The sequence below is a fragment of the Artibeus jamaicensis genome, unplaced genomic scaffold (genome assembly GCF_021234435.1).
Source record: "Artibeus jamaicensis isolate MK-2021 breed Jamaican fruit bat unplaced genomic scaffold, CSHL_Jam_final contig_944, whole genome shotgun sequence".
Taxonomy (NCBI): Eukaryota; Metazoa; Chordata; class Mammalia; order Chiroptera; family Phyllostomidae; genus Artibeus; species Artibeus jamaicensis.
The window spans coordinates 751,529-770,576 of NW_026522020.1; the positions used below are offsets into that span (position 1 = coordinate 751,529).

Consider the following 19,048-nt stretch of genomic DNA (forward strand, 5'->3'; position numbering starts at 1 on the left):
TCCAGCCTCCCACCACGGGTTTCCATTCCTGGGGCTGTGCTGCCACCTGCTGGAAGAAGTAACAAAGACAGCGACAACCATTTGCTGGAAGGAACCGGCTGCTTTTCTAAAATGGCTGCGAAGTCCTCCCCCAACCCCTCAAATCAGAAACCAGGCACCAGGGAGATGATGTTTACAGGGTTTAACCCTGAACGCCCGCCCGATCCTCCCCAGCTCTGTAGGGGAACCACCGTCCATCACCTTCGTTCCACGGGAAGTGAGCGAGCTTCTGGTGGGAACCGCCAGTTACCGGGGCTGGACTATTTCCATCCCTCAATGGGGAGCAACAGGACGGCGGGAGGAACCCCGATATTTTTCCCCTCTTGCCTCACAGGTTTGCGGAGGGGCTGCGGTAAACGCTGGCCTGCCGAGGGTACAGTAGCCGCATCACCTTGTCGGAGGTGAAGACCAACTCCCGGGGCAGGGCAGGGATCTCCTGCAGCACCGGCCCTGCCCACGGACCCAGGTGCTCCTGCAGCCGGACTGCTGAGCCTCCTCCCTTCCCTCCCCTCCACAGAGGAAAAACCCTACTCCGGGTTTTCAGAAGTCATGCTAAGCACTGACTGCGGGGCCTGCGCTCGCAGTCTGCAGTCACACTCCTAGATGGCCAGCTCACCTGCTGCCTTGTCAGGTTTGCCTAAAACCCACAGGTCTGCCAAAAGAAGAGCAAAGCAGCCAGCCCAGGCAGGTGCCCACTTGGGAGAAAGCTGTAATAGGAAAGGGCCTCCCTGTGATCATCCTCCAAGGCTCTCAGGAGACCGAAGACCACTGTCGGGCCCCTGACAGTAGTTTGAAGAGACCAATTGCCATTAACGAAATAACTTGACACGTTCAGGGCCGGGGGCAGAGACTGGTCTAGCCAGGTAGTTCATCTGGTTGGTGTCATCCAGATGCACCCAGGCTGTGTTCCATCCCTGTTTGGGGGACATATAAGAATCTACCAACTGCCCTGGCTGGTGTAACTCAGTGGATTGAGCGCGGGCCTTTGAACCACACTATCACAGTTCAATTCCATCAGGGCACATGCCTGGGTTGCAGGCCAGTCCCCAGCAGGGGACTCACGAGAGGCAACCATACACTGATATGTCTCTCCTTCCTTTCCCCTCTAAAGATAAATAAAATCTTTTAAAAAATCTACCTACCAACCCTGGCTGGTGTGGCTCAGTGGCCCCAGTGCTGGCCGCCCACCAAAACGCTGCCGTTCCGATTCTCAGGCCAAAGGCGTGGGTTCTGCGGCAGAACCCTACCTGGGAGGTGGGAACAGACTGACGCTCTCTCCCTTTCTCCCCTCTGAAAGTAATTTTTTAAACAATCAGCCAATGAATGCACAAATAGGTGAACAATGAATCGTCTCTCACTGGAATCAAGAGAGCTGTCCTGACTCCACATGCTTGATGGACTCTTAACTGGAACTTCGAGGAATAGTTTGCCAAGGCTTTTTTGGAGACCTCCCCTGGCAGCACCAAACTTAATTTGGCACTCACCCCTCAAAACTTTGTCATAAGAGCTCTGCTCTAAGCCTTTAGTACTTGTTAACAGGACTGGTAAGTGGTGATGTGCACGGGGCTTGGGTTTCCTCATCCCACTTGCAGAACTCGACCAGGATAACACAGCTATCCAATATACCCTTTGGGCCAGTTGCCTTGTTTCCTTCTACCCGTACTGTATTTTTAATTTCACATTTTTACTAGTCTGATTAATACAGGCTTTTGGGGTTGGCTGTCGGGGTTCACAATCTCAACTCTACCATCTGGGGTAGTTTTCCAACTCAATTCATGTTAGCCCCTTGACATAAACATTTCTACAGCCTTTTTCTTAAGACTTTTAGAGAGGGGAAGCAGGGAGGAAAAGTGTTGCTTCTCACGACCCCTACTAGGTCATGACCTGGTCTGCAACCCAGGCACGTGCCCAGACTGGGAGTTAAAGCAGTGACTCTGGTTGCCAAGCCAGGACTCAGTCCACTGAGCCACACCAGCCAGGGCTCATTTAGGCTGGAGAGCAGGGAATACTTAGTAAATGAGGCCCTGGCCAGGTGGCCTGACTGACTGGCGCATTTCCCCATACACTGAATTTTGCTGTGCACAATGCATTTTGCCCAGACTGAGGGGGAAATAAGGATGTGCGTTATACACGGGAGTGCATTATGCACGGCAAAACACAGCACTGAAAGGCTGCTGGTTAGATCCCCAACCCAGGCCCATACAGGAAGCAACTGATCAATGTTTCTCTATAATCAACATATCCTTGGATGATGATTTAATAAAAAGAATCAACCAAAATGTCTGGGTTATTACATTTTCTGCAAAACCAAAGGTCCTTCTTGGCAGTTTAACCTGAGGTATATTTGGATTAGTTTCCTCCCCAGCTGCTATCCCAAAGTCCCTCGATTCTCTTCACTAGTCACTGGTTATTCCAGAACCCACACTCACAGATACTTTACCTAAGGCCTATTTCCTGAGCGCACCCCCCCCCCCCCCCAGCTGGCTGAGCAGAAGCCACACAGACCTCCATTCCACCAGAACTTGTGGTTGGGGTACTTGAAACCCAAGCACCAAGCACTTCTGTCAGGGGCAGGGTGGACCTGAGTGGCAGAGCTGCGTCTGCCATGCTCCGCCTTCAGCGATATTCCGGGAAAAACACTCTAGGAAGTACAAGTCTGGCACCAGAGTTTAGGACTTTTAATTTGTCCCAAATTTGCTGAAGCAAAATCATGATAAAACGTTCTGCTTTCCTTTATACCCCCCAACACACACAAAAAAAAACTATTTGTAGGAAAAAATGGTTTTGTACATGGGAAGAAACAATATAAATTCAAAACAGATAAGGGTTATTAGCTCTATCACTCATCTCTTTAAAAAGTTTATATGAATATCCAGTCAAAACCAACAGGTATCTCCCTTGAAATGTTATCTATACGGATTTCCAAGTAGACCACAGGACTGTATACTGTCTTGGAATGTCCTCAGAAGGCTCTGTCATTGATCAGGTAACAGAGTAAAAACCCCAGAGTCCTTTCTTTCAAACGGAAGAGGGAAAAACAGGAATAGAAGAAACTATTCAAACTTCGTCTTCTTTCCTTGTGGCTTGTGGTCGCCGCCGCCTCCTCTGCCTCCCCGGAAGCCTCCTCTACCTGTAGGAAGGGAAGATGTCATTAAGGAACAGAGGCCAAGCTGCTAGGAACTCTCCCCTCCCCAGTGACTGGTGACGACTGATAGTTATCACTGCACAGAGGCAGCCCTCTGTGATCCTTACCTCCAAAACCTCCCCGGCCTCTGCCACCGAATCCTCCTCGGCCTCCTCTGCCACCACCTCGGCCTCCAAAGCCACCTCTGCCTCCACCGCGACCCCCGAAGCCACCTTCACCCTTAGGCTTAGCCCAGTCCAAAGTGACTTTGTTTCCATCAATTTCGCCATCTTCCATGGCCTCCTTGGCTGCTTTGGCATCTTCCTCACTGTTGAAGTCTACAAAACCAAACCTAAAATGCCAAGTGAATTTACCCATTATAAAACAAAGAGATATAGGATATGCACCAAAGTTAACCTCATGTAGTGGCCAGTGATCCCCCAGAAAGTAGCCTTACTCAATTGAGAAAAGACCCAAATGACCAGAATAGCTCTCTCTAGCAAGCTGACACTGGTTTTACCGACAGCCTGAGTACCAGAATGTCTCACAGAATAGCAGAATAGACCTCTGAAGACTGGAGGCAAAACAATGCTAGCTCTGTGAACTGTCTCTTCTTCTCGTGCGAATCCATAAACTGCCACAGATCGACAGCAAGGAGCTCAATGAGAAGATACACGGATAGGATTCCACTCGACACTGCCTGCAGCTTACCCTTTGGAAGATCCAGTCTCCCTGTCTGTGACTATCCTGGCCCGGACAGAGCCATCGAATGACTCCTTTAATGTCTCTTCTGTAGTCTCCTCAGACAAGCCTTTGACAAACAGAGTTTTGGACGGCTCTGGGGGGGGGGGGGGGGGGGGGAACAAAACACGTTTATTTAAAATCCTAATTCATAACAACACCCCAGACTTACATGTTTAGAATAATGACTGGCCAAGAATGCTTGTCTTAGCAGAAGCTTGAAGAATCTCTATGAGAAAAAGGTAATCTTAGCAAACTAATAATTAAAGCCAAGGGATTAAATCAACTGCCCTATCACCAAAGCAGCTGAACTACTATCTCAGATTGTTCACGGGAAGCAGAACCAACCCAAACGAGAGAGACAGCAGACCCGAAGCAGGGAGGCAGTAAACCATGTGCACACCTGCTGCTCAGAGTCGACGTGGCTGGATCAGAACTTGACTATCTAGAGGAATTTTCTTGGCATTTCATCAATTATTTCTCAGACAATCAGTCATCATATCCAGTGTCATTTACTCAGCAGCAACAGAAACCACAGGCACGGAACACAGGTAGACAAGTGTTCACCTCTAGATCTGACCGAAAAGTGACAGCATGGCCCAGAGGAGAGCCACCCCCAACCACGAGGCCCTGTTAATGGTAACTTACGGCTTCTTGCGTTAGGTGATCCCCTGGGTCCTTGCAACTCCAGCCTGATGGCTCTGCCCTCAATTTCTCTCTTATTACAGGAATTTAAAGCCTCTTTAGCATCTTCAAATGAAGCAAATTCTATAAATGCATACCTGAGAATGAACAGCCAATATTTAAAATAAATTACCAAGCTAGTGGCTCCTCTGAAATCACATCTAATGCCATTGAGCCTCTTCCCTCAAGCCCATGTCCTTTATTTTATACAGACTTGTCTAAAGTAATCCCACTTCCAAAAGCCAGGAAAACATGGTTTTACCTACGCCAAGACACTCATCCAGACCAGAACAACACAGAGGTATGAGTTATTTTACCCTTTAGATTTGCCATTTTGGTTCTGGGCCACTTTGATGGAGGTTGCCTTCTCAAATACTTCCTGAAGAGTTTCTTCTGTTGCACTGTAGGAGAGGTTGCTTAAAACCAGAGTTTTTGATTCACCTACCAATAAAGAGATGCCACATTAAGACCATGAAAACAGTGGTTCAGAGCTTCAGTCACAGTTGTTTATCTTGTTAAGAATTTGTGCTGCTTTGCCCTGGCGGTTGTGGCTCAGTGGACTGAGTGTCAGCCTGTGAACCAAGGGGTCACTCGTGTGACTCTCAGTCAGGATGTACCTATGCTATAGGTCAGGTCAATGATTGGGGACGTGCGAGAGGCAGCCAGCTGATGTTTCTCTCCACCCCTTCCCCTCCCTTTGAAAAATAAATAAAATCTTAAAAAAAAAAGGATTTTATGTGCCTAGGAGCATTAACATACTGTTTTCTAAACATGCTAATCATGATGTAGATGGAATCCCACACTGAGTATCTCAACACACCAAGTACCTATTATGCACTCATGTTCTGCTTCCTTCTACTCCTGTTGTTCAGATGTGTAAGCTGACTACTGATCTGTATGTTCCTAGAACAATCTTCTAATTTTAAAGTGTACGTAATGTAAGTCATTTAAAGTCTAAAATATACATACACAAGGAAGTCAGAGCTATCTATGTTCTAATGCAAAATCTAACAGACACGGAACTACTACTAACAGGTATAACTTGCTTAATCTACATCTATATTAAAATTAATCAGTCGACTTTATATTTAAAGTTCAAACATGCAAAGGATTTCTCTCCATCAATTCTGGAACCCTGTAGGAAATGTATACATTCTTACCACTCCAAGTACTATTCTTTCCACCTCTATAGTCTTGACTTTGACCTTTCTCTCCGGTGTAGTACAGGGAAATGGATCGCCCATCTATTTCTGTTCCCTGCTTTTCTTCCAAGGTTTTCTCTGCATCAGCTTCTGTCTTAAATTCAATATAAGCAATCCTGCAATAGGGGGATGCATTAAAAACCCTAAGATTTCACTTCATTTTTCGAACCTTATTATTTAATACAAATGCTTTCATCTGAGCAACATGACCCTGCTTTAGTTAAGCACAACAAATATCATATCACTCACTATGCACTGTGCACATTTCCCAGTACCTTACACACATTAACCCATCTTTTAAAGTCACTCTGAATTAAGTGCATTATCCTCAACGTGCAGGTAAGAAATTGAAGCCTGTTATAGATTAACTTGCCCAAAATCATACACCTAGGAAAAGTTAGATCAATGTTTCCTTTATAAAATAGGAATGCATTAACTTTAATAAAACTCAACAATCCAGTAGACATGAAACATACCCTTTACTCTTTCCATCCTTGCTGACTAATCTAATCTCCATGGCATCTTCAAACACTTCTTTTAATTCATCCTGAGTAACTTTATAAGGCAGATTTTTAGCCAAAAGTGTTCTCGCATCTCGATCTAGATAAAAAACAAAACGAGACAGATGGGTTAAAAAACCTCCTTTGCGAGACACTGAGCAACAGAAAAGTTCTGTTTAAGACATAATTTGAGACTTGACAATGTACAAGACGTTCTGGCAGTACGGACATACAGCAGTGGCAAGGCTGCTGTCGCAATGTACATCAAACCATGTGCTGGACATTTACAACAACCTGGTAGGTGCTCAGTATTTTTAAATTTAAATAATCAAACACATGAAACATGACAAAGTATATGAAGGACACAAAAATAACAGTGAAGGGCCTGATCTGGTTCCAGGGAGGAAAGGCCTCTCTGTGTTAATTTGGTGTGAAACCAAATCCACAATACCTCAAAGGTATGGCTGTATATCCAACCTATTTTTTTTTATAAGTCCATTCTTGCTTGCCTGAGTTGGTAATTTGTAACACCAGCAATCAGTGCCAAACACTGCTGTAAACATTTAATATTCTCACTCATTTAACCCTCAACACTATGAGGAAACCAAAGGAAAAAGGTTCAACTACTTAACCTGGCCGATTAAGACTAGAAACATTTCCATTAACAAGTTACCTATTAGTAAATTACCTATCAGTATCACAATTACCTAAAGCAAGTCCTGGCCAGGCAGCTCAGTTGGTTAGAGCATCATCCCAATACACCAAAGTTGCAGGTCAGGGCACATACGAGAATTAACCAATCAACACGTAAGTGGGTTGGTTAATTACCCCTCTCTGAAATCAATAAATTAAAAATTTTACCTGAAATAATACATACCTTTTTTACTGTCTTTTCCCTTTGGTTTTTCTAGTTTAATTTCATTACCAAAGACTTTTAAACCAGTGAGTTCCAAGGCTTTTTCTAGGTCTTCAGCAGATTCAAAATCCACATAGCCAAACTTCCTTTACGGAGTCAAGGCAGAGACACATAATCACAGGTTTGAAAAAAACAAAAACAAACACTAACATCTTCTAAACAAGCAGCCATACTAATGTGCTAGTGCAGACAAAGATTTAATATAAAGGCAGCCACTTTATTAACAAAATAAAGCCAGGCTCTGAAAGCTAAGGAGCTAAGGATGCAGAGCACACTCTAAGTCCCAGACCTGATGCAAGTTCACCTTTGAGGCTGTCTTCATTAGCTACACTGCTCCTAACAGCTAACAAAAGAACACGTTCAAGCATCTAGATTAAGAGAATCTGGTCTGGTTAAAAGCATTCACTATCATGGCTGGTTGGTATCTGAAAATTTTAGATAATAAAAGCTTTAAAAGCTCATAGCTTATTAAACATCATTTTGTGCTATATCAAAAGTTAAGGGACATTACAGAAATTTCAATTTGGGGCTTCACAATTTGATAACCTAAATGACAATTCATTAATGTCTAAACTCTGAGGACATATTCATGCCTCAGAGTAGAGGACTAAGGTTCTAAAAAGGGAGGAAAGAAAGCATCAGCAGACCAGGAAGAATGTACAGAAATGCTATGGTTCTGTTCTCCCATACTTACCGAGACATACCAATTCTGACATCCACAACAGCAAGATCGTTTTTAGCAAAAACGTCACTGATACCCGTTTTTAATTCAGAAGCAGATTTGCTGAAGTTCAGGTTTCCAATAAAGAGATTGAAAGCTGTAGTTGGTTCTGTGGCTGTACAAAAAAACCCCCTCAAATTAATCTAACATAAAATAGGATATGAACTTCATTTCCGGTACAAGTCTGTATACACAGCACATCAGCACATTGCAACGTAACATCAGGTTTCAGTATTAAGTCCCTTTGTTGTTCATCACTTGTGCTATTGGGCGCCACCCCCCCTCCCTCGGCAATTCTGCCCAGTTACCTTCCACTTTCTGCTTCTTGGCTTCAGGAGCAGCTTTCTGTTTGGCCATTTCCTTCTTTCGTTTTCCAGGTGCTTCTTTGACAGGCTCTAGACAAGATTTCAAACAATCTGTGTCATCCACATGTAGCCACACATGTTGAAATAACTCCTTTAAACAAAATCATACTAATGTAATTTAGAATCAAACTTGATTACCACCTTCCTCTTCATCATCCTCCTCTTCCTCATCCTCCTCCTCATCCTCTTCATCATCTTCATCCTCGTCTTCATCTTCATCATCTTCTTCTTCATCCTGAGGTGTGCACTTGGCCTTTGCAGGAATAGCTTTTGCAGTTTTCTTGCCTTTGGTTGGTACAACCTCCATAGGTTCTTCTTCAGAGTCTGAAAGAGAACCTACCTAGTTAAAAACTCAAAATTATCTCCAATCAGTAATTAGAGATAATTCTAAATAAACTGAAAAGAAAAAAAGTAATACTGTGCTTATAATTATGGCAACAATCAACAGGTTACTTGGAAGCAAACTCCTGTATTTTGAAAAACATTCACAGAATATGATACATTTAGCATTTTCTCAAGGGCAGGCAATTCTCCATGGGTATAAATCACTCTAGTGCAGGACCAGCCCAGAGAATCCCTGGAAGGCTTTTATCTAACCCCCTGGTGTCACAGAATGAGTACGTTTGCATATAGCACACTCCCCAACCTCACCCCTAATGTATCTTACAAACAAGAGCTCAAGAATTACCAACAGAACTCCTTACCATCTTCTTCATCTTCATCCTCATCTTCATCCTCCTCGTCATCTTCATCCTCATCTTCATCATCATCCTCATCATCGGAGGCAGCAGTGACCGCAGCAGCTTTCCTCACTTCTGGCTCAAATTCATCCTCATCTTCATCCTCATCCTCCTCATCATCATCTTCACTGTCTTCATCTTCCTCCTCATCACTATCTTCCTTCTTGGCATTTTTGCCGTTCTTTGCTCCCTTGGCTGGAGTGGCTGCTCCCTTCTTACCAGGGGCTGCCACCAATGCTTTACCTGGTGTGCCTCCCTTCTTGCCAGGTGTGGCCACTGCTTTGGCTGGTGTAACTGCTGCCTTTTTGCCAAGAGCCGGCGTAGCTGCTGCCTTTTTGCCCGGGGTGACAACGGCTTTCTTGGCTGGTGTGGCAACCGCAACCTTTTTTGCTGGGGAAACAATCACTTTCTTTCCTGGAGTTGTGGTAGCCTTCTTGCTTTTCTGAGGAATGATAACCTGAAGAACAAACAAACAAACAACAAAAAAAACAGGAGTCTTATCTGCAAACTCAAAAAAGGCCTTGGTCCCACATAAATAAGCACTAAATTTTGGTGCTGCCTCTGGTTGGAGACCAATTGGATACATGCTAGCACGTTAACGGTGGGGTCACGCTACATGCCCTTCTGTATACCTGAGGAGTTAACAGTCTTCATTCCCAGGGAAAACACCCAAGCATAACGGATAAACCCTTCACACACCAAGTATCTCTGGGCCCAGATCTGTGATTTTCCGTACCCCACACTCTAACCACTTCAGCTCTGAAGCAGCACACCCTAAACGGACTCTGAAAACAGACCATCCGGATATCATCCGCTTCTCTGTGGCACTAGGCAAGGTGTTTTAAGCCTGAAACGTTTTTCTCTTCTGAAAATGATTAACAGCACCAACTTTACATGTTGTTTTTAGGATTAGTATTTGATTTCTGTAACTAAAAGCCCTGCACTTAGAAATCTCTAAGTGTTATCTATGGAAGGTGATATAAAGTTCACTGAAAGGTCAGTTTTAGGGCCAGAAATAAAATGAGTATAATATAAGCTCAATTCTTGCAAAATTAATACAAATTAGAGAATGAGAAGTTAGTTTGATACACATGTTACTTATCTATGCTTAAGTCACACTGAAAGCTACTTTTTGTTGGCCACTAGTTTTATCAGGTAATGTGCTGAAATAAAACTTTTGGTTTTCTTTAGAGTAAAGCAACAGTAGCCAGGAGTACACCAAACGGAGCCAACACTGGCACAAAGGGAGGTAGCAATCCTCACTGTAAAGAAGTAACAGTGATTAGTATTACAGAACTCATACAGAGAACAGAGACCTGCTTGGAGGCTAGAAAACGAAATCTAGTCAGGCTAACCTCGGACTTGAATGCCACACTCAATACTGCCCCATCCTCATCCAGCATAGGGGGCTGATGTTGAAACTGGAAAATGATTTACTATATCATCACGCTAAGCCCTGCCAAGGTCACATGATGATATTTTCTCTCGAGCTCCAACACTCACCCTCATGATATTCAGACAGGTCAAGGAAGACCTTGGGAACCATTCAACTTACAACAGGACATGTGTGAATGGATACAATCTCATTTTTGCCCATTATTTTCAGACCTCCAATACCACCTGTTTTTACCCTCCATTCTGCATAAAACTGTTCATCATTACCTCTTCTTCACTGCTTTCATCATCTTCATCTTCTGACATTTCTTCATCTTCACTATCTTCTTCCACCTGCTTCGGAGGAGGAGCCATTTTCTTGGGGTCACCCTGATTTTTACCAGCCTAAAACAGAGTTATGAACACATTACACCTCCCACACTTCAGGACATCATTCTTCATAACAGTGATGTTCAGGACTTGCAGTCATCTCTTTCTTAGAAGCCACTTTTCATACAGTTAAATAAAAAACATAAGCCTACCTTAAAAAAGATAACTTCAAGGGTTAGCATCTTCCTCTTCCTGCTGCCTTCATTAAGCGCACCCATTATAAAAACTACTTCTAGAACCCATTCTTTTACCAGATACCATTTCTTAATGCTCCGGAGCCTACAGTTGGACCATTATAATGGCCAACAACCCACAACCCTTCTACCTTATACCACCACTCTTCTGAATTTAAATTAGGGCAACTTAGAGAAAAAATTATAGATCTCTTAAGCTAACTACCTACCTTTGGTCTTTTCATGCAGCTTTCCTTTCCCAGGGAAACCCCGCCCCTTCCAGACCCACTGGGGCCACGTGGGGTACCTCACAGGCCGCCACGTGCGGGCAACCCGGCACGCAGAGCACGCGGCAGGACTTCTTTCTGGAACCCACCTCGTGCCCAAGATCCCACAGGGCGCAGGCCTCATCTGAAGAAACCCCGCCGCTTCCCGCCTCAAAGCACGGTCCCCTATGGAGACGCCGCGACTCACCCGGCACGGCCCACGTGGCGAGCCGCGCGCCCAGACACGTGCGTCGGGAGGCGGGGCCCCGCTCCGGCCCGTCGCAGGAGTTTGGCCTCATCCGTCCACCCCGAAGCCCAGCGCCCCCTCCCCACGCTCAGTCCAAGTCTTTCACCGAGGAATATACCACCCACGACACCTGCCGAAGCTCTTCACCTTAGCCAAAACACGCGAGACCTCCGCGTTCGTCACGCGAGACTTCCCGCAGCATGGCGCCCTCGAACGCGCCCGGGATGGCGTGCGGGGCCTCCTCCTCGCGGCGCCGCGCGCGCTGCTCGGAGAACAGGCCTCAACGTCCATGCTTACGCGAGAAAGGCCTTACCTTTGCGAGCTTCACCATGATGGCGGCTTATGTCGGCCGAGTGTGTGGCGTGTAAGTGGCGCAGTTGAGCCCAACGGAACCTAACGACGTCGATGGCGGCCGCTGGTACTGAGGATCCGGAGCGCGTACGTTGCACTGCCAGCTAGAGCTCGAGACTGAGGCGAAAGACTGAGCCTGCCCAGTAATCGCCTCTGGAAAGACGACGACTGTGCCCTCGTGACTCCACTTCAGCCAACCAGAGCGCGCGCTCATTCCACCAGCCAATCGCGAACCTCTCCCAAGAACGACGCGGGGCAGGGCCCGATGGGAGTGGGCGGACCGAGGCCTCAAGAGGAGTGGGAGGGGATTCGGTTTCCGCGCCTTACAGGGGAGGGTTCGCTTTGTGCAAGCGCGAAGTTGATTGGGCGGTGGGCGTGCAGTCACTGAAGTGCTTCCCCGCAGCTCGCGGAGCCTGCGCCGTGGAGCGGGTATTTTTTTGGCGCCGCGTGTGGCCGATCTCGGTTACTGTGGGTTCTCGCGGACTCCTGTTTCCTCCTGTGTCCGGATCCTGTCGACTCTGGTGGACCTTCTCGACGTCCCCATCCTGCGCTCCACGCTCAGCCTCCGGTGGCCGTGGAGAAACGAATTAGCCCCCATATCCCTGGTGATGGGCCGAAACCACGGGTTCACTGCGTAGGAGTCCAAGGCCCAGCTTCGTCTGGCCCGCCGACGAACTAGTGCCAGAAAATCGCGTCTGCAGGTGATTCCCTCCCGGACCACGTGCCTGTAGTTATCCGGACTGGGCAACTGAGGCTGTTCACAAAGGCTAAATACATAAACAAAAACAAAGGCAATTGCGTATTGTGAGGTTTACTGTGGACAATATACAAGTATATTTAATCTCAAGTAACCTTAGGTACTAGGTATTTCTTCCATTGGGAAACAGGCTTGAAGAGAGAACTTCCTGGCAGTCCCAGCGTGTTATAACTTGGGTGGGGAGAGGAACTTGGTCAGGCAGACCACTGACCTGTCTGTGCCTTGGACCACTCACAAGTTTTCTGTTACTTGGTGGCCTAGAAGTCAGTGTTACCAGATGGTCCAGGGGTAGTTCAAAAGAGCCAAGGGAAAGGTTCCCTTGATGGCAGAGGCACGGAAGATTCTTTTCTGTGCTTTTGCCAGTTGTTCCTATAGGTAACTGGAGGTACGTTAAATTGGTGCTGAGCCTAACCCAGAGCACTTCCTTCAGTTTACAGCCTACCTAGGATATAATCTGGGCCTCTGGTACCTAATTGTTCCTACAAAACCAAGATACTTTCAGCTATGACGTGTTTCCCCAACGGAACTGAGGTTCAGACTCACCTCTGGAGATTCTAATTAGAGAGGTCTGGGTTAGGGCTCAGATTTTGTATTTTAACAAAGGCCCATGGGCATTCTTGTGAGCAACCAGATTATTTTGCAACCCTTATCAGAACACTCCAGGGATTGAACATATGGGAAACCCATAGTTACCCCCTGGGGCGCTTTCACCAGGGAGGAGCTTGGGACCATGGTCTGCAGCCTGCTTCCCGAAGATCTGAGGTCACGTTTTGAACTCTGCGATGGGGGTAAAGGGGGCAGTGGGTAACGGCACAAAAAGAACAGCATGAGGTAAGGCACGGTGGAATAAGATCCTGGTGTTTCCAAACAGTTTGGCACAGAGCAAGCCTAATGCACTCATGGGAAGGGGCTGGAGAGATGAGCAGTGGGCACGATCAAGTGATTGAGATGAACTTAGAAATACTGGCATGGCTGGTTCCTTGTCACTCAGAGCTCAGTTTATATAACCTCTTTAAGAGGCCTTCCCATACCCTCCAATGAAAAGCACCACCCAGACCCCTGTCACATCACCCTAATTGTTTTCTACAGGTACTTATCAATACCTGCTGTGTTTCTTGGCTGTTCATTGTCGGTGTAGTCCTTCCCAACCATGAAAACACAGGCTTTGTTCTCTGCTGTATTTCTGCAGCCATGGTAAAAAGTATTTGTTAAGTTAATGAATGATGTATATCTGTAAAAGAAGCAGTGGAGAACAGCAGTACAGCTTAGTGTTCAAATGCCTTGCTTTGGGTCAGTCTGGTATAGAAAAATAGGAGTATCTAACATTTATATAAGACCTACTAAGTTTCAAGTGATATTCCTGTTCTTTATAAATTCATCTATTTTTCACCTTCACTGGTGTGGCTCAGTGGATTGAACTCCGGCCTGAGATCCGGAGGGTCACTGGTTAGATTCCCAGTCAGGGCACGTGCCTGTATTTCAGGCCAGGTCCCCAGTAGGGGGTGTGAGAGGCAACCACACATTGATATTTCTCTTCCTCTCTTTCTGCTTCCCTTTCCCTCTCTCTAAAAATAAATAAATAAAATCTTTTTTTTAAGTTATGGAGGAAAACAAATATTAAAAAAAATATTTATTTGTTTTAGAGCGGAAGGGAGTGAGAATGAGAGAAACATCAATGTGTGGTTGCCTCTCATGCGCATCCTACTGGGGACCTGGCCCACAACCCAGGCATGTGCCCTGACTGGGAATCGAACCGGTGACTCTTTGGTTCGCAGGCTGGCATTGGGTCCACTGAGCCACACCAGCCAGGATTGCCTTTCACATCTTGATCAGTGCCCTCCCAAGTGCCACCTTTGGTTGGGATTTTTGGTGGCAGTTCTGACAGAGGAGGGACTGGGTGCAGGAGAGGCTTCACTGTAGTTCGTTTCCCTGGATTTCCACACTGATGAGTTTGCTCAGCTTCTGACAGCAGCCCAGAGCCTCAGTTACTTGAGCAGCTGCTGGCCCCCACTGGCCACCTCTTCTGCTGGCTCGGCCCATTGCCATGGTCGGACCAGCCCTCATTACCAAGTGCACCTGTCTGCACTCTGGGCATCACGGACATTCTAGACCCAGAAACCCAGTGGGGCTACAGTGGGCCTCATGCCAGCGAGGGGCCCAACAGCCACTGGAGGAGGTCTGCAGGTCCTTAGAAGGGTTCACACCAGTCCCCAGACCCAGACCGTCCAGTGCCCAGTGTGTTGGTTGGGCTCCAACCAGAGAAGGAAAATCACATCAGGTCTTTAAAATGGAGGGAGTTCAAGCAGGGAATTGATTCCAAGGTTAACAGAATTGCTGAGATGCCAAATGGGACCTAAAGCACAAGCCACACGCTGCTGCCACCTTCAGACTGAGGTTGCCAGTAGGTTCCTCCACTGAAGGTTGAGCCACAATGGAGGGACCCTTCCAGGTTAGCTGCCCAAAGCCCAGGGTCAGAGGGCACCACACCTGGCCTCCAGAGGAATTCACAGCCTCCACTCCAGTGCTCCAAGCCTGCCTGAGGCCAGAGGCCCAGGGTTTCTGCTGTGAGGCTGTGGACATAGGCAGAGTCCATGCCAGGCTGGCTTCTGTTTTTTTGGGTTCCCTGAGGCCTTTGCTAAAGGGGAGTCCTAAGCTCTTCCTCCCTTGCTGGCCTTGCTTGTCCTTTACCCAGCATTTCGATGCACAAGGCAGCCAGGGCTCAGGGGCCAGAGTCAGAGGACCTGGCCTTTGCCTCCTGTAGGCAGCCCGAGAAGCTCCCCGCCAGCTCAGGGGTCGGCCCTCAGGTCCCCCACTGAGCCAGTGGCCGGCCCCCTGAGCCTGCTGGAGGGCTGCTCGTGGGCCCAGGGGCTCTCCGTAGCTGACTCCCCTGCTGCATCTCCTAGTCTAGGCCCATGGTCAGCTTTCCCTTCTGCCTCCAGGATGCTGGGCCTCTCTGGAGAGAAATCTTGTAATAACATGGGTCCGGGATTCCAATTGTCCTGCTCGACAGCCGCTCAAAAAGTTTTCCAGGAGCTCTGCATTGGATCTGGCCTCTGGTTTCCATCTCCCCAGCCTTGATTCCCTGTCTTCCCTGCACGGCTCCTCACCTCTCCCCACCCCCTCCCTCTCAACAGAGTTACCCATTTTCCACTTCACAGGGAAATACAGACCTCCCCAGGGCATTCCCACTTTTGGATTTGCATTCAGCCTTGGTCCTTAGCTTCCCTCTCCCCCTGCCCCCCTTCTAGGCCCAAGAGAAGCTGGAGTCTTTCTCTGAAACAATAGCCTTTCACCCTGGTCATGTGGCTCAGTTAGAGCATCATCCTGACACCCAAGGTTGTGGGTTTGATTGCCAGTCAGAGCACATACAAGAAGCAACCAGTGAGTGCATGAGTAAGTGGACCAACAAATCAATGTTTCTCTCTCTCTCTAATCAATAAATTAAAAAAATTTTTCTAACCCATATTCTGTCCTGGCTGGTGTGGCTCAGTGGATTGAGCACTGGCCTGAAAACCAAAGGGTCGCCAGTTCAATCCCTGGTTGGGGCACATGCCATGCCTGGGTTGCTGGCCAGGTTGGGTCCCCAGTGTGGGGGGTGGGGTACATCAGAGGCAACCACACATTGATGTTTCTCTCCATCTTTTTTCCCTTCCTTCCCCTTTGTCTTAAACAAAAATGAATGAAATCTTTCAAAGTAATATAAAAACCAATATCCTTTCACTGGGGACCCCCACCCTCCCCACCAGGCCCACCCATAGATCTCAGCCACACCCTCCTCGCCTTCTACTGTCCTTCACCAGAGCAAGCTTCTGGGAAGACTGGAGAAAAGTTGCTGCCAGTCCCTCCCAGGACCCACAACACCCTCTTGGTTGCTGGTGCAAAGCATACTTTTGGACCTTCTCTTTCTGCACCGCTCTGTGGCTCTTCTCTGGACCATCTCCCCTGCCTCCATTCTCTTCCCCTACTTTCTGCCTTTCTCCTCCCCGTAAGTTCTCTCCCTGGATAACCTCCATGGCTCTGAGGCCTCACTCCCTACTGTACACACCCCCACCTCCTGCCCTCTGCCTGGAGCTCCCTCTCTGCTGAGGCCGGCCGAGGCTCCACCTCCCAGTGGAGAACTACCCCCGGTGATGCCCAAATCAGGGTCCTACAAACCTTCAAATTTAGAGTGTCACAAACTGACCTCAGCTTCTTCCTCCACCCTGCACTGCCAACTTTCACACCTCAGTAAAGGAGATACAGCAACCAGCCCTCCAAACCAAGGGCTGGATGCTGTCTTAGACCCAACCCTCCTCCTCAACCCCCACCGCGGACGCTTCCCAGGGCCTGGCCTTCAGGTGTCTTTGGAATCGGTCCACTTCCCACTGCGTCTAAGTCCAGCCTTCATCATCTCCTGCCTGAATCAGTGCAGCAATTCTGAATCTGCCTCCCTGATGCTAGTCTTGCTCCCGCATCTTAATCCACCACACTATGCCACGTCAACTGTTTGTTATGCCCCCTCAAGTACATTTTTTCATTGCTTTCATTTTTATTTTTTAACATTTTATTTATTTTTAGAGAGAGGGGAGGGGAGACAGAAAGAGGGAGAGGAACATTCATAGGTTGCCTCTCACAGGTCCCCAACCTGTGACCCCAACCTGTGGCCCGCAGCCCAGGCATGTGCCTGAACTGGGAATCAAACCAGCAACCTTTCAGTTTGCAGGCCAGTGTTTAACCCACTGAGCCACACCAACCAGGGCTTTCATTGCTTTTCGTGAGAGAAGGAAGAGAGTGTTTAGAGAGAGGGGAAGGGAGAAAGAGAGAGAGAGAAACAGTGGTGTGAGAGAGAAACACTGATTAGTTGCCTTTCATACGGGCCCAGACAGGAGAACCAAACCCACAACCCAATCAGGTGCCCTGACCGGGAATCGAACCCACAATTGTGGGATGACACTCAACCAAATGACCCACACCAGCCAGGGCTTTTTAAAATTTATTGATGTTAAAGAGAGAGGTAGGAGTTGGGGGAGAGAGAGATTTATTGTTCCACTTATTTAGGCATTCATAGTTGATTCTTTTTTTAAAAATATTTTATTTATTTATTTTTAGACAGAGGGAAGGAAAGGAGAAAGAGAGGGAGAGAAACATCAATGTGTGGTTGCCTCTTGTGCACCCCCTGCTGGGGACCTGGCCCGAAACCCAGGCGTGTGTCCTGACTGGGAACATAGGCATAAATCTTTCTGATTTGTGGGTAGGCAATCCCTCCTAGATACACCACCAAAAGCATAAGCAACTAAAGAAAAAAATTAGATACACTGGACTTCAGCAAAATTAAAACTTCCATGTTGTAAAGGACTCTATTAAGACAGTGGAAAGCACCCTGGCTGGTGTGGCTCCATGGAAACAGAGGGGGTGGTCAGTTCGATTCCCAGTCAGGGCACAGGCCTGGCTTGCCCACCAGGTCCCCAGCAGGGGGTGTGCGAGAGGCGACCACACACTGGCGTTTCTCTTCCTCTCTTTCTCCCTCCCTTCCCCTCTCTGAAAATAAATAAAATCTTTTTAAAAAAAAAAGAAGAAAAGGAAGTGAAAAGATAACCCATGTGGGAGAAAATATTTGCTAATCACAAATGTGATAAAAGGTTAATATACAGAATACATAAAAAATTCAAAAACAAAACAGCCAATTAAGAAAATGGGCAAGGAGTCCTGGCTGGTGTGGCTCAATGGACTGAGTGCCAGCCTGCAAAATGAAAGGCTGCTGGTTTGATTCCCAGTCAGGGCGCATGTCTGGGTTATGGGCCAGGTCCCCAGCTGGGGGTGTGCAAGAGACAACCAATCGACATCTCTCACACTGATTTTTTTCTCCCTCTCTTCCTCCCTCCCCTCCCCTCTAAAAATAAATAAGTAAAATCTTTTTAAAAATGGGCAAGGATTTCAATCAACATTTTCCAAAGAAGATAGAACACATAGCACATAAGCACGTGAAAACATCCTCAGTGTTACTAATCATCAAGAAAATCTAAATCAAAACCACAATGAGATACACCTTCACACCCAGGAGGACAGATATGATAAAAAAAAGTCAGGTAGTGTGATACATGATGGAGGGAATGTGGAGAAGTCAGAACCTGTGCAGTGCTGCTGGGAAGGGAAGACGGTGCAGCTGCTTCGGAAATAGTCCGGCAGTTCCTTAGATGGTTAAACCCAGAGTCACCATGCAGTACAGCCAATCTACCCCAGGGACACAGCCAGTAGAAATGAAACGAATGTCCCTATAAACACCTGCACGTGAATGCTCACAATAGCGTTACTCACAACTGACAAAAAGCGAAGCAACTTAAATGTCTGCCATCCGATATACAGATGAACAAAGGGTGGTCTATTTGTACAATGGACTGTTATTCAGCCACAAAAAGGAAAGTACTGGTACTTACTACAACATGGATCAAGCTACATGCTATAACATGGGCCAACCTTGA

At 47.1% G+C, this 19,048-nt stretch overlaps 1 protein-coding gene and 3 non-coding genes across 5 annotated transcripts; all 4 read right to left on the reverse strand.

The window, feature by feature from the left end:
• Positions 1 to 2,694: 2,694 nt before the first annotated feature.
• NCL (nucleolin) lies at positions 2,695 to 11,984 on the reverse strand. 2 transcript variants are annotated; one of them, XM_037152191.2, is made up of 14 exons: positions 11,796 to 11,984; positions 10,695 to 10,811; positions 8,997 to 9,489; positions 8,431 to 8,616; positions 8,236 to 8,322; positions 7,901 to 8,042; positions 7,168 to 7,292; positions 6,267 to 6,390; positions 5,749 to 5,906; positions 4,906 to 5,029; positions 4,553 to 4,686; positions 3,875 to 4,001; positions 3,292 to 3,515; positions 2,695 to 3,169 (listed from the first exon to the last, which is right to left on the reverse strand). In XM_037152191.2, the coding sequence occupies exons 1-14, from the start codon at positions 11,811 to 11,813 to the stop codon at positions 3,093 to 3,095; spliced, it is 2,136 nt and encodes a 711-aa protein (XP_037008086.2). In that variant the 5' UTR covers positions 11,814 to 11,984; the 3' UTR covers positions 2,695 to 3,092. The 2 variants fall into 2 exon arrangements, with proteins under 2 accessions (XP_037008086.2, XP_037008087.2); XM_037152192.2 differs by having other exon boundaries at positions 8,434 to 8,616; positions 11,796 to 11,983.
• On the reverse strand, positions 3,701 to 3,835 carry LOC119054337 (small nucleolar RNA SNORA75). Its single transcript, XR_005083499.2, has one exon. It is a non-coding gene; the product is annotated as a small nucleolar RNA SNORA75 (small nucleolar RNA).
• Positions 4,330 to 4,409, reverse strand: LOC119054339 (small nucleolar RNA SNORD20). The gene has a single exon (XR_005083501.1). It is a non-coding gene; the product is annotated as a small nucleolar RNA SNORD20 (small nucleolar RNA).
• LOC119054338 (small nucleolar RNA SNORD82) lies at positions 8,123 to 8,192 on the reverse strand. The gene has a single exon (XR_005083500.1). It is a non-coding gene; the product is annotated as a small nucleolar RNA SNORD82 (small nucleolar RNA).
• Positions 11,985 to 19,048: the final 7,064 nt, after the last annotated feature.

Coding starts and splice junctions, on each gene's coding strand:
- NCL (XM_037152191.2), bottom strand. Junction 4,687..4,905: donor CAAAATGGCAAATCTAAAGG/GTAAAATAACTC, acceptor GTTCATTCTCAG/GTATGCATTTATAGAATTTG. Junction 3,170..3,291: donor AGGCCGGGGAGGTTTTGGAG/GTAAGGATCACA, acceptor CCCTTCCTACAG/GTAGAGGAGGCTTCCGGGGA.